This window comes from Sinocyclocheilus anshuiensis, unplaced genomic scaffold (genome assembly GCF_001515605.1).
Source record: "Sinocyclocheilus anshuiensis isolate Anshui unplaced genomic scaffold, SAMN03320099.WGS_v1.1 scaffold299, whole genome shotgun sequence".
In the NCBI taxonomy this organism is placed as follows: domain Eukaryota; kingdom Metazoa; phylum Chordata; class Actinopteri; order Cypriniformes; family Cyprinidae; genus Sinocyclocheilus; species Sinocyclocheilus anshuiensis.
Genome location: NW_015552565.1, coordinates 743,047 through 756,883, shown reverse-complemented (window position 1 = coordinate 756,883; position 13,837 = coordinate 743,047). Strand labels below are relative to the sequence as shown.

At 36.4% G+C, this 13,837-nt stretch overlaps 1 protein-coding gene and 1 pseudogene across 1 annotated transcript in view; one reads left to right on the top strand and one right to left on the bottom strand.

The window, feature by feature from the left end:
- Window positions 1–7,552, bottom strand: LOC107664841 (plexin-C1-like; annotated as a pseudogene).
- Window positions 7,553–10,239: 2,687 nt separating this feature from the next.
- LOC107664865 (plexin-C1-like) overlaps window positions 10,240–13,837 on the top strand; it is a 23,460-nt gene continuing 19,862 nt past the window's right edge. The window contains exons 1-8 of the mRNA XM_016455545.1: window positions 10,240–11,195; window positions 11,351–11,476; window positions 11,647–11,781; window positions 12,173–12,273; window positions 12,449–12,557; window positions 12,646–12,805; window positions 12,883–12,994; window positions 13,083–13,176. Of these exons, the coding sequence (XP_016311031.1) occupies window positions 10,287–11,195; window positions 11,351–11,476; window positions 11,647–11,781; window positions 12,173–12,273; window positions 12,449–12,557; window positions 12,646–12,805; window positions 12,883–12,994; window positions 13,083–13,176 (1,746 nt within the window). The 5' untranslated portion in view covers window positions 10,240–10,286. The remainder of the gene's footprint in view (window positions 11,196–11,350; window positions 11,477–11,646; window positions 11,782–12,172; window positions 12,274–12,448; window positions 12,558–12,645; window positions 12,806–12,882; window positions 12,995–13,082; window positions 13,177–13,837) is intronic.

Here is a 13,837-nt window from a genome sequence, read left to right as displayed (position 1 = left end):
TCATACATGACCAGGTGTATTCTGTGGACTGAGGCAGAACAGATTCTTTGTACCACTCATCCCGAGAACATAATTCCCAACCGTGATCTGAAATGACAATGAAATAAGTTTCTTTTCATCTTAATGTAAATTTACTTAACTTTACAAAGTTAAGTAAGATTTACATGAAACTTAACATAGCAGTGTTATCAAGTCAAATGAACTTTAAAAATCCATGGAATTACCAAACAATTGAAAATACCAAAAACATAGTTACAGTGAGTGAGTCCACTGCTGGGACGGCTCCTGATTCTCCTTTAATCTTACAGATGACGGCATTGGACTCAATCTTCTCCAAAACACACCGATACTGCTGATCTCCCTGTAGACCCGTCACAGTCACCTCACTCATACTCACATTCAACATATCTGCCCTTTTCTGAGAAAAAGAGACCCAAAAGAATAATTAGTCCCATCAATGCACAGTTGGCAGCTCAAATTCTAAGGGGCAGATCTTGCTCTTCTGAAGAAGTTTTTTTTTTTACCTGAATGTTCACCTGTAGATCATTGGCCACCTTTAAGGTGGTAAATTCAGTGAATTCCGGATCAGACTTGTAGGAAAAATAATCCACACAGTCCACAGCAGAGTTCTGAACATTTAACAACAATCTAAACAGACCACTGCGATCATAAGGATGGGAGTGAAACCACACATCCTGAGAAACAGAGACAATGGAATTATGACTCTAATACATGTGAAGCTTTAAATAAAAATATTAAAGGCATAATGACATGAGGAATCCATTTTTTTAAGATACACTATGTAGTGGTTAAAAAAATTTAACTGCATGCTTTGGTTGTGCTTAGACTCTGCTCCTCTACACGGATGAATAAATAAATAACATTTTCTTTTTTTTTTTTGCAACTGGTGATTCATTGGAGGTTTGAGGTTTGGAATCATCCATGGTCATTTTTTTCTTGCTCGATGTTACAACAAAATTTCAGCTTCACACTATTCACAGCCAGAGCTACTTTTCTCTGTATACAGAAAAAGTACATGATGTGATGTGACACCTATGGATAAATAGAGTATATGTACGCAGTTTCCCGCAAAATCCATCCTGACAGCTCAAAAATCATAAAAAAAAAAATTTTTTTTAAATCATTACAGTCGGAGGTGATACAGCGCTCCAAAATGTAGTGGGGCTGTAATTTAGGCAACACACCAGAGTCCCGACTTGCGGACCTTTCCCAATTCCGCCTCACTCTTTTCGCTTCCTGATTCCTGTCAGCCTATACTGTCCTATCGCAAAAATGCCAAAAATACATTTTTAAGGTTTTAGGTTTATTAAAGTGTATTTGGGTAAAAACATAGTTTGGAATATGGATTTTTCTTTCACTCATTAATAACTTTGTTATTTTTTATTTTAAAAAGGCTCCTGCCAGCGCAGGTCACTGAATGAATGATATTTGCGTCGTCTACTAACATTATAAGTGATCCTCAATGGACATAGTAGAATTACTTCATGCACTACATGCGTGAATATGGGCTTTTTGAAGACTCACTTACTGTAAGTTATAAATAGCTGATATTTGTGTCAGATACAGCAGGAGTAATAAACACGTCTTACCCCTGAGCTTGTGCTGTATTGTGTTTTCAGCACTTTATTAGAGGGAAGTACAGTAACTGACTCCACTAATTCCATATTGCTGCCCTGAATATGAATCTTCCTTCCACCACTAAATGAAGAGATTGAAAACAATTTAAGCCATTAATACATGATACTTAAGCAATATTAAAGTACAGTATTAAATCTTTAATTCCAACCACTCACTTTTGTGCATCTGAGTTCCACATACACAAACACACCGACACACAACACAGCATTTCCGCAACCAATGAAAGTGAAAACTGTGATAAATATTAAGAATGGTCTGGCTGTCAGGAAGCAGTTTGCTCCTACTAAACTTTAACGAAGACTAGTTTAAGGTCAGCCCTATAATGGACTTCCCATCTCTCTGTTTTTCATCTGTTCTAATGTTATCTCTGCATATCACTACTTTGCAAATCTTATTTTTTCAAAATAAACAACATTCTTGCAAATTTCATGACTAAAATTATCTGTGTGACATTAGATTTACTGCCATGAGCATGAAAGTTAGTCTGAAATGGTCTGACCTGCTCCAGCTGACTGTGGGCTGTATTCCAGTGCAGCTGGGCTGAGAACTGTAAGTGATGAAGCTGTTGCCATGACAACGGTCGTCAGGAGTAACAACACACACTTTCACCTTTCCTTTAGTTCCACTGGGAGGAATGTGGAACCTTAGAGTGTCACTGGAGCGATCAAACACTGGAGATCTGAAGGTAAAAATATACAGTATGATTTATATGAATCTACACACATTCATATATACCACTAAACAAACACACAGAGTCTCACTCTTTAGGAATGCAGTCCAGATCCCCTTGAATACGGATTTTAGTGACAGATTCCAGGTTCCTTCCTCTTAGTAAAACATTGTTTCTGCCATGGAAAGAAACCTTGTTCGGCTCCAGAGACAGAATCTCCGGCTTCTACAAAACACACAAAAAAATTGAGTAAAGAAAGGCCATAAAGCAGAACAAAATTCATTTCAACTCCATATGACCACAGTATTTTTAATTAACAATAGAAGTTAAAAGTAACTTAATAATAATAATAACATTTAATTATAAATTTACATTAATAAAATATATATGTAATTACTAATGAATAATATACTGTATAAAAAATATACTTATTTTAAAAAAATAAGGTGATTGTGACACATCTGCTGCTGATACACTGTAAAAAATAAGTGTAATTTTAACTGTAAAATTTTGTAAAAACGCTACGGAAAAAAACTGTTAATAGGTTAACAGTAAGTTCCCGTACTATATACAGGGAAAAACTGTAAAATATCTAACCAGACATTTCATGTAATTTTACAGTAAAATGCTGTTAATTGTACAGGTTTTTAGAAGTAAAAAAGAACAAATCAATGTATAATTTACCGTCAAAAACTGTAAACTGATATTCCCAGAATTCCCTGCGTGACACTCCACATTTTAAAGTATTTTGTTTAAATAATCAAGTTTTTTAATAGCTTTTGTTATCAGTTATGTACATTTGGGCTTTATGTTACAGCTTCTGTTGTTTAATGAAAGTTTATTGCATTATTTAAGTATCATGTGTGTTACCATGATGGTGTTTTGTGTTTGCATGAATGACCTTCTATATATTATATATACTTCTGCTTGTGGCGAAGCTACTTGTGATGAGCTTTTTTGATTCTTCATGTGTCTTTCTCTTTTACCACCTGCATTATTATGGTGGTTGTCAGTATGTTAAAGGTACAAAACAGATTTTAATAGCAGTGTGCGTTGTTGAATTTACTGGTTTACATTCAAATTGTCTTGTTTGTAAATTACAGTTTTATACCGTAAAATTGACAGTTTTTTTGGCCGTAAATGTTTACAGTTTTTCTGTATTTTTTACAAAATTATTCTGGCAACCACAGCTGCCAAAATTATATTGTAAAAACTACAGAAAAACAACTGTTGTTTTAAATGAAGTTCACAAGCAAATTATTCCTACCATCTGAGAGAGCAGATATTTACATGCATCCTAAAAAAAGATAGAAAGAGAGAGAACTTTGAGTGATGCATTTACTTCCTGAATTCATTTCAGCCAACGCAATGATATTTCAGCTATCAACAATGCATTAATATCATTTGAACTCTTAATGAAATTTATGCAGTTTACCAATATACTGTAGCATTGAATTGTAGGATTTTGTCTCACCTGTTTTTGTCACATTGTCTCACCTGTATGTGCAACTGTGGTCCACTTCCATGTGTCCATTCACAGTGCTTTGAGGACCAGTGACACCCAGATGAGATACACTGCACACACCTGCATAAATGCACATATGATGTGTTAATATAAAAGATAAACTCTGTGTTATCATTTCTGCACTGTGATATTTTTCTCACTGCATTTAATTTTCTCACTGTGTGTAAGAAGAATTTGGTGAATTTTCTGTGATACTGGAGCAGTTTGTCAGTGTCAGCATCTCTGTGATCTTCTGATCCTCAATAGTAACTGTAGCAACAACTGTTAAACCTGAACAGATTACCAACAAATGTTTATGATTATAATTATTAATATTCTGACTATATAAACTAATTGTATAATAGCACATATGCAACTTCTTTGAAGGAGAACCAACCTCCAGTATATTGCAGCTGGTCAGAAAAACTACAGGAGCAGTTTGAGAAAACTGCAGGCGGATCAGACCCGTCACACAAGTTTACACTTTGTTTAGTGAAGGTACATGAGAAGGCAGGATTTCCTGTGCTCTCTAGGCTCAATGCAAGATGTAGAGTAATCTGTGTAGAAGAGGGCAATGGTTAGTAAAGAGTAGTCTTGTAAATATTTTAAATTATAATTAAGAAAATACTTTTTTAATACGATATTGATGTCTACCTTTCTAGAAGAATTCTCTGCCATCTGAAAAGAAAACAGCCGTGTCTGAAGAGAGTTTTTTGGAATGGACACCCATGAAGTATTTGAGCATTCATCTTGAGTAGAACATCTAGATAAAAACAGTAGTAACCAATATATCACTACAGAACTGTTTGCACACTGCTCATCTTGTCTATATAGAAGATAAGAAGTTAACATGCTGTTCTACAATTAGGCATATTTAATGTAGATGCAGCCTAGAGCAGATACCATGTGTGATGTGTGAAATATCACAGGGTGATAAAGACAGACAGACAGACTGTAATAAAGACAGACGGACCTTTGTGTGCTCACACACCAGCCGCAGAGAGGATCCAAAGCAGTTCTGCAGTCTTTCAGAGTGCTGTATTTAGCACACGAAACCACAGACACTCTTCTTAACTGCAGTACATAAGAAACATGAGCACTATTTTAGAGTCATTCTATAAAGCCAGCTTTTTCTTTTTGTTAAGAGGTTTTTAATATTAATTTCAGCTATATTTTAAACATTCTTTCCAAAAAAGACTAATGTCTAAATGATCTAATTGTACTGCACCATCTAGAAAAAATAATGTTGTTTTTTATGAAGAGCCAACAATAATAGATATACAAAAAGAAGAAGAAAACATTTATATTAATGGACAACATGTATAGCAGACGGCTACATTCATTCTAATATTTATTTATGTGCTGTTACCAGGGGCGTAGCCATCATTTCATAAGTGAGGGGGACATAATTTCAACTGTAATACAAGTTTTTCTATTATTCTATTCTATTCTATTCTATTCTTTACTTTTCTACAGTCAATGGTTTAGGAAAGAAATAAAAATGTCACTCAAACCACACTATTACAAAAAAGACTATGTATTTGAAATCTAAACTTTGATAAAAGTAGTCTTTGATCATTTCTAAACATATATCCAAATGAAAAACCTAATAATAGTAAGGCATTAAACACCCCTGTAAGTATATAAATAGGGCTTATCAGGCATATAGTGGTTAAACCATGGTATCAAATTTGATTTGACTTATTTATTTTCCCCAGATAGCCAGGATCTAATTAACACATTACTGTATATTATAAGGAGCTTTAAATCCTAGATTTATACATACACGTTGGTCCATGAAAACCTCTACGTGAACAAATTTGTCCCATGAAATGTGTGGGGGAAGACTTTATCTGTGCAGGGGACACATCGCCCACATCCCTGGCACATTCTACACCCATGGCTAAATTATTTAAACCTCACCTGTTTCCTCAGAGCGATGAAAATATGTTTGAAATCTACTGGATCAAAGTGCATTCTGGGAAACACTGCTCGTTCACCATCAGATTTCAGCAGCACTGTTGGACATCCTGGAGTGAATTTCTCATCCAACACAAGCTAGAAAAACAGAACAGAAATACAAATCATGAATTATTATGACTGTAGTAGTTCAAATACACTGAACAGCTTAGAGCTATATGTGTAAATGGAAATGGTGCAGGTATTTAGAAATGAAAACTCATTGAGAATTGTGAAAATAAATGCACATGTGTATGAGATAGAAGTGAAGGAGACCTTTATGAGCTGACCATCACTGGTTCCTATGAACAGCACAATCCAGGATCTACTTCTACGTATTTGTTTTATGACATCACATGACATTATCTTCAAAAGAAACCACTTGTTGTGTTTGCAGTAGTTATATCATTATTATGACAATTGTTACACCTAGAGTCCATTTTCATCATCATGCTTAAGGCCCCACAAACCCAAGGTACAATGCAACCTACTTAGTGTTTTCCAAATAGAGAGGAAGAAACTAGTGAAAAATAAAATATAAAGCAGACCTTTATGAGTTAACCATCACTGGTTCCTATGAACAGCACAATCCAGGATCCACTTCTAACTGCTGCCACTGCTGACATTGAGCTGTGCTTGAACACCACAGAGAGCGGCTGAAGTTCAGTATCACTCTGAAACACAAACAAATGAAACTTTACATTGACAGTTTTTATTCAAAGAGTGAACAAAACAATATACGTTTATCTTGCAACAATTCTATTACAAATCTTATCCATGGCTCAACAACGTGAAATACTGTTCTCCTTAAAAAAAAAAAAAAGCATAGGAATGCAATTTCCAACCTCTGAACCACATGGGTTTTCACCATAAGCGCAGAAGCCCTTCACTTGGCCTTGAATGTTCCTGATGTCGTACAGAGCCAGCGCGCTGTTCTCCGGATCCTGCTGATTCTGCGCACTGAACACACCTGCCCAAATAACGCTGTTCACTCACGGAATAACGGTGCAGGCGACGAGCACTGGACGAGCTTTATCACTGCAGCATCGTATTGTTGCAGCCTGTAGGGATTTGATGATGTCTCTCTTTTTTCCTTTAGAGCTGTTCATCCACAGGACGAGCACTTTCCTCTCGGAGTCAGTCTTTGCGTTGAGAAATAAGTAGGATTCTGAGGGTGAAACTCTCTGGAATCCGCCAACAAACTCCACATCTCTCACAGTGCTCTGAATGCTGGCATCTGATCCTTCTGCTATTTTTGAGAAAATCCCACCATACTGAGACTGTAAAGTGCTCCACAAGGTAACAACAGAATACCTGGTATCTTGAGCTTTTGCATCGTCGTCTTTTTTCCCAACCAAAAGGTACCTACTGCTACCTGTACCGGCTATGAAGGCAACAGATTTCTCATCCTGTCGCGGTCCTGCCAATATATTACTTTCATAGTAAATGCTGTTTGTAATGTCATTTATATCAAGAAGTTCACAATATCCATCTTTATAAGTCCCACACGTTATCAGGGTGTTGTTGGCGTCAAAAGGCACCAGAATGTTGACTCTGTTGTGTTCAGTGGCATCAGTGATGTCTTTCCTCTTCTCCTCAGAAAGATCGTGTCTCATCTGATGTAGTCGATGGTCAGTAAGAACAAATAACTTACCGTTACCAACTACAAAGTCCTTGATGTCTGAATCAAATTTCACCACATCACCGCAAATGCAATATTTCAAAAGTACAAGTATTCCAAGTAATCTTCTCATCTTGCATATCTGATGAGCAGCTGAAGTTTCGATGAACTGCGCTCAGATGCGTTCACTTGTGAAGTGGATGGAAGTGAAAGCAGCAGCTTCTATGGTTACTGTTGACCTTTGCTCAAAGCATTCTAAAGCTTATCTGAGTGCATGTAAAAAAAAACAGCGTCCTCTTTTAATTGTTTTGCATTCACACACATATTTAAAAGCAAGCCTAAACGTTCTAAATTAACCAATAAAGTCAAGATAGAGATTTATTAACGTTGTAAAGCAACCATTAAATACAATGTTTGTGTTTTAACACAATTTTCCCAGTGCCCTAAATATGTAGGCTAATTCCCTAATATGTTTGTTTTACTTGAAAATGTTATGTTAGAATTAGAACGAAATGTTCAGTATGTATGTATGTATATGTCTGTTTTGGGGCTACGACTGTGTTAATGTGTGAAGAGTGGCACTTCTCTTTAGGTTGTGGATGTCTTGTGCACATGAGTGTCCTATGGAGGAGGGGCCAGTGGCTGCACATGAACAGTGTACACTTTGTAGAGGAAGTGGCAGTCTCAAAATCAATCAATTTTAAAACAAAGTTATTTAAAAGTTAACATTTTTAACTTTTTGCGTATACAAATGCAAATAACTTCTTTGAATGATGCATCAAACACCATCGCACAACCTAACCACAAGCTCTTACAATACTAACCACAAAAACAAACAACAGGATCTCTTTTAAATGTCCAACATAACTGAACATTAAACACTAACAGGTTTTTTCCTTTACTTAAAACACACAACACTTAATTTCAACATTTACTCTTCCAATTCAGTCTTATATGCAAATCATACTGGGAACTAAAAATTCACTCATGCAGTTTCAGTTAATGCAACAAAAATGATTCATGTAGTCCCAACACAAATGAATTTAGTAAACTTCAATTTTACATTTTAAATGGACTGAACACGATAAAGTTGTGATAAAATGCAACTGTGTGGCTTTAGCTCATTTTAATTTATTAATCTGAACAACCAGAATTTCATTCAGTGCATTTTCCAGTCTTCCATGAAAAATAATAGTCAAGGCTATGGAAAAAACCTGCACTCATAATCGCCAGCATTACTGTTGCTCTGGCCTTCAGTTGCTGATGTCAAATATGGTGTGCATAAAGGGACATCTTGCATTGTGTTTATCAGTTGTCGAGTGCATTGTTACATTGACTTGTCAAGAAAAGCTAACAATACAGTTTTGTTGATTAAAACAACTCTTAATTTAAGATCAAGTGATTACATGCATTTGTTACAAGTGACAAGACAAAAGGTTTCAGTACAACAATATTATTTTCTTTTTGTGTACAGTGCCTACAAAGAATACCAGGACATATCGTTTAATTAAATTGTTACAGTAATATTACTAGCTAAATTAATTGTCATAAAATTCATAAACAATTATCGATATTTTAATACCTTAAAATGTCTAAAGCAAATCTTTAACTTCAATTTTAGATACAATATTATCAAAACTACTGTTTTATAAATAAAAGTCTTTAAAAGATTTGATATAAATGTAAATATTTATATTCATAAATAGCAGTTAACTCTGGTCATCGATTAGTGTAGTAGGCTATTAATGGGGATTTTCAGTGTCTCCTTTTGTAGTTTATATAGGCTAGGTCTATAATTACAGCTGTAGATGGCGACAAGAGACTGTCTTTTGTATATTGACGCTCCAATGTCAACAGCAATGATATACATATTATCAAATAATGTAATTAAATTATGATACTAATTCACTGAAGCTTATGATTATACAGAAAATAGAAATAAACAGAGCAAAACTCATCAAATGGCAAATTATATCTAAATGGCAATCAATTATATTTGAATCTATTCTGTTCTTTTCTGAATATGAAGCTGTTTATGGACCACAAGGGTGCAGCAGTAGGCTAACTAAAAAACTGCAGAACTTCACAAAACTATTAAATACAAAGTCTGCTGTCAATACAGTTAATTCAAGAGAGTACAGGCTTGTTCCTTTCTCTATTTCTTCTTCTGTGCATGAAATGTGTTTGATCATGAAATTGTATAACTTGAATGTCGCAATCAGGGCTACAGATTTGTTGGCGTGTTGCGCGGAAGTCATCAGCATCCTTCAGAGCCGCTGCTTTCACTTCCATCCACTTCACGAGTGGACGCGTCTGAGAGCAGTTGATCTCTGTGACAAGATCTCTGAACTTCAGCTGCTCATCAGATTAACAATGTTGTTTCATATCTATTTCTTGAGCATTACATAGTTAGTTAGGCACGGACACTGAGTTAGGGCACAAAGTTGTTGGAAAACACGGTGATTAAATAGGTTGTTTTATTAACTCCATAAATCTCATTCTTCTTGACTGCTTTGGTTAATTAAAACATTAAATGTTTTAATTAACCGAGTAACCACTGTTACCTTTAAATATGGCTAGGTGAATGTAAAATGCGATTAAACGTGTACGTGAATAGATTTTTTACTTGCACTCTGCCATATAAACGTTTGCATACTTTGAGTAAAAGTTTGACACAGTACCAATACCCAACAACATTTTTCCTGTACTTTGTAGACCTCCGCCCTCATCTCAATAGATTGTTGGTTGCGCGGAAGTCATCTGCATTAGAGCTGCGGTTTTCACTTCTATCCACTTCACGAGTGGACGCGTCTGAGAGCAGTTCATCTCTGTGACAAGATCTCTGAACTTCAGCTGCTCATCAGATATGCAAGATGAGAAGATTACTTGGAATTCTTGTACTTTTGAAATACTGCATTTACGGCGATGCAGTGAACTTTGATTCAGACATCAAGGACTTCGTAGTTGGTAACGGTAAGTTATTTGTTCTTACTGACCATCGACTACATCAGATGAGACACGATCTTTCTGAGGAGAAGAGGAAAGACATCACTGATGCCACTGAACACAACAGAGTAAACATTCTGGTGCCTTTTGACGCCAACAACACCCTGATAACGTGTGGGACTTTTAATGATGGATATTGTGAAGTTCTTGATATAAATGACATTACAAACAGTATTTACTATGAACGTAATATATTGATAGGACCGCGACAGGATGAGAAATCTGTTGCCTTCATAGCCGGTACAGGTAGCAGTAGGTACCTTTTGGTTGGGAAAAAAGACGACGATGCAAAAGCTCAAGATGCCAGGTATTCTGTTGTTACCTTGTGGAGCACTTTACAGTCTCAAGCAGGTGGGATTTTCTCAAAAATAGCAGAAGGATCAGATGCCAGCATTCAGAGCACTGTGAGAGATGTGGAGTTTGTTGGCGGATTCCAGAGAGTTTCACCCTCAGAATCCTACTTATTTCTCAACGCAAAGACTGACTCCGAGAGGAAAGTGCTCGTCCTGTGGATGAACAGCTCTAAAGGAAAAAAGAGAGAAATTATCAAATCCCTACAGGCTGCAACGATACGATGCTGCAGTGATAAAGCTCGTCCAGTGCTCGTCGCCTGCACCGTTATTCCGTCAGTGAACAGCGTTATTTGGGCAGGTGTGTTCAGTGCGCAGAATCAGCAGGATCCGGAGAACAGCGCGCTGGCTCTGTACGACATCAGGAACATTCAAGGCCAAGTGAAGGGCTTCTGTGCTTATGGTGAAAACCCATGTGGTTCAAAGGTCGGAATTTGCATTCATGTGTTTTAATATACAAGCTTTTTAAAAATAAGAACAACATTTTACTATATAAAGATAAAATAACCTGAATCTGTTGCATGATTAAACGTAATTGAACTAAAGTCATATAAAGTTTCAGTTTGTTGTTTGTGTTTCAGAGTGATACTGAACTTCAGCCGCTCTCTGTGGTGTTCAAGCACAGCTCAATGTCAGCAGTGGCAGCAGTTAGAAGTGGATCCTGGATTGCGCTGTTCATAGGAACAACTGATGGTCAACTCATAAAGGTCTCTATCTCATACACCCATGCCTTTACTTTCACTATTCTCAATTTTTTTATTTTTAGATATCTGTCCACCATTTCCATTTACAAATATAGCTCTAAGCTGTTGCCTAATTCTGCATTTGAATTACTACAGTCATAATTCATGATTTGTATTTCTGTTTGTTTTTCTAGCTTGTTTTGGATGAGAAATTCACTCCAGGATGTCCAATAGTGTTATTTAAATCTGATGATGAACGAGCAGTGCTTCCCAGAATGCACTTTGATCCAGTAGATTTCAAACATATTTACATTGCTCTGAGGAAACAGGTGAAGTTTACAAATGTCCAGTTAACAAACAATAAAAACATTATATATTGTATATATACTATAGTAGAAACATCTTAATATTGAATAATAAATAATTCCTGTATATAACATTTTAGTTAAATTAAAATTACTTACTCTTTTCTAAAATGAGTAAGTAAAAAGTAATAATGCATTTCAGGAGCAATATGAAAAGAATGGTTTGCCCTATAAGCCAAAAAGCTGATCCGAGACATTGTTTAATCAGTGAATAAAGGCGATTCTCTCATGCCCCACAGTTAGAAACCTCTGAATTAAACTATGCAGTTACTAAATCAGGCAGTATGTCTGATGCTTTACTGTGCGTTAGATCGCATTGTCATACAGTCTCTTTCTGCTCATGTTGTTCATGTAGTTAAGAAGAGAGTCCGTTGTTCAGTGTGCGAAATACAGCACTCTGATAGACTGCAGAGCTGCTCTGGATCCTCTCTGCGGCTGGTGTGTGAACACACACAGGTCAGTCTGTCTTTATCATATGTGATTTTTCACACATCACACATGAGATCTGCATCTACACTAAATATGCCTAATTGTAGAACAGCATGTTAACTTCTTATCTTCTATATAGACAAGATGAGCAGTGTGCAAACAGTTCTGTAGTGATATATTGGTTACTACTGTTTTTATCTAGATGTTCTACTCAAGATGAATGCTCAAATACTTCATGGGTGTCCATCCCAAAAAACTCTCTCCAGACACGGCTGTTTTCTTTTCAGATGGCAGAGAATTCTTCTAGAAAGGTAGACATTGTCTAGAATGATTTACTTATAATCATTTAGTTAATATTTAGAAGATTGCTTTTACCAGCCATTGCCCTCTCCTACACAGATTACTCTACATCTTTCCTTGAGCCTAGAGAGCACAGGAAATCCCGCCTTCTCATGTACCTTCACTAAAGGAAGTGTAAACCTGTGTGACGGGTCTGATCCGCCTGCAGTTTTCCCAAACTGCTCCTGTAGTTTTTTTGACCAGCTGCAATATACTGGAGGTTGGTTCTCCTTCAGTGAAGTTTTTATGTGCTATATGATTGTTTATGATCATAAACATTTTTGATGATCTGTTCAGGTTTAAGAGTCTCTGCTACTGTTACTATTGAAGATCAGAAGATGACAGAGATGCTGACACTGACAAACTGCTCCAGTATCACAGAAAATGCACCAAATGCTTCTTATACACAGTGAGAAAATGCAGAGTCTATGAGAGTTTTGAAAGACTATTTTTGAACTCCTATTTTTAAATGATAAAAAAACATTAATTAAATGCAGGTGTGTACAGTGTGTCTCAGCTGGGTGTCACTGGCCCTCTTCCTCCAAGCGTTGTGAATGGACAGATGGAAGTGGGCTGCAGTTACACATACAGGTGAGACAATCCAGTGCTTCAGTATTGGAAAAAAAACCTTAAAGGAGTGGTTCACTGTTTTTTTTCTAGGCTTGATTGTGTTTATTGGGTGCAGTCTAACATGGGTTAATGCTTAGTTTAAAAAAAAAGCACATTATTTTGCACATTATTGGAATTATTATTCCACACCTCTCTGTCCCTTCTCTGAGAAACGGACTGATCTTTTCCTGTTTTTATGAAGCCCCGCCCTCAGAAATAGGCGATGGGCTCTGATTGGTTAGCTAGCCCAGTGTGTTGTGATTGGCTAAACCGCCTCTAGTCTAGTCTAAACGTCCCGCCCTTCACCTCAGCGGCATGTGCTCCGGTTGTATTGTAAACAATGGCGTCGTTAATATTGCTTATCATTTTGAGCCCGAATGAGAAGCAGAGGATATTATTGAAGAGGATCATGCAGAACCTGTGCAAGCATGGCTTTTAATGGTAGGCCTATGTTTTTTGTTTGTTGTTGTCTCATACTTTTAGATATGCTGTTATTTGTAAATGCTACTGCTTATGTTAGCTTTTAATATACGGTTTTATCCTGATTAAAGCTTTAATACAGTACAGCAACCGCGCGCACGTCCATGTTTAATGCTTCTCATAGCTATGTGAAAATAAGTGTATAATTGGAACAGTTCATTGT